The sequence below is a fragment of the Camelina sativa genome, chromosome 4 (genome assembly GCF_000633955.1).
Source record: "Camelina sativa cultivar DH55 chromosome 4, Cs, whole genome shotgun sequence".
In the NCBI taxonomy this organism is placed as follows: Eukaryota; Viridiplantae; Streptophyta; class Magnoliopsida; order Brassicales; family Brassicaceae; genus Camelina; species Camelina sativa.
In genome coordinates this window covers 18916302-18917250 of record NC_025688.1, presented here as the reverse complement: position 1 = coordinate 18917250, position 949 = coordinate 18916302, and the positions used below count along the sequence as shown (strand labels likewise).

The following is a 949-nucleotide window of genomic DNA, read 5'->3' as shown; positions in this document are numbered from 1 at the left end:
GAAAAGTCAAAGAACTCAGTGACTTGGCAAATAAGGCTTTGGGAGAAGGAGGATCTTCAGATGCTAATCTCACATTGCTCATTCAAGACATTATGGAGCAAACAAAACAACATCAAATTTGAATGGGAGAATTCTCAAGGATTGTTGTTGGGATTTGATATTTGACATGATCAGTACGATTGTTGTTGATTGATTGAGAAAAAAAAAAATATGGTTGTAAAATATTTTAAGTTTGTAATGAAATGAAAACAAAGTTAATAAAATAATTGAGCTGGTTTCTGAAATACGTGCACGATGCCTATGACATAGTTGAGCTGGTCGTGTTTACAGCAACGGGTAATTTAACAATGACGGTGTGACCGACTAGGTGGTTTTTGGCATGAGTCTATATCATCTCAACAAAATTTGTTTCATACGTTTGGACCCATATATGGTCCAGAAGAAAAGAACACACCAGGCCTGCAGGATAGAGAACATATCTTCTCTAGATTTATTATAAAAACTAACCATATTATACAGTGATCTTTAAGTTAGCATGGTTACATATAAAGACATGTCATATCAGATGAAGAAAATAAGATACTATTATTATACAGCATAGGGATTTGGAAATCCAAAGCTTAAGCTGTTCAAGAATTTACAACTAAAATTTTCCAAAGACGACAAGAGAGGATCATCATCGAATTGAATGACTTTTATTGAATCGATTTTTCTTCGTTTAATATTACTCTACAGTATTCAGTTTCCTGCAAGAAAAAAAAAGATTAAATATGATACTAGTCCTTTTGGGAACTAAGATATTACAGAAATGTTTTCGAAACTTCTGTGAATCTTCTATTCTTTGTTATACAAGTGGTTGCGATTTGATTTTTGACATTTAATGACGTGGCTTTGGATGATTTATTCATGAGGTTAAAAAATTCTTGTTTTTTTTTTTTTTTTTTTTTAA

The 949-nt window shown here is 31.7% G+C and overlaps 1 protein-coding gene across 2 annotated transcripts in view; it reads left to right on the top strand.

Moving 5' to 3' along the window:
* The window catches only part of LOC104781170 (UDP-glycosyltransferase 73C7-like), a 7289-nt gene extending 7023 nt beyond the window's left edge, over positions 1-266 (top strand). For both annotated transcript variants that reach the window (XM_019244760.1, XM_010505772.2), the window contains exon 3: positions 36-266. In XM_019244760.1, the coding sequence (XP_019100305.1) occupies positions 36-122 (87 nt within the window). In that variant the 3' untranslated portion in view covers positions 123-266. The remainder of the gene's footprint in view (positions 1-35) is intronic.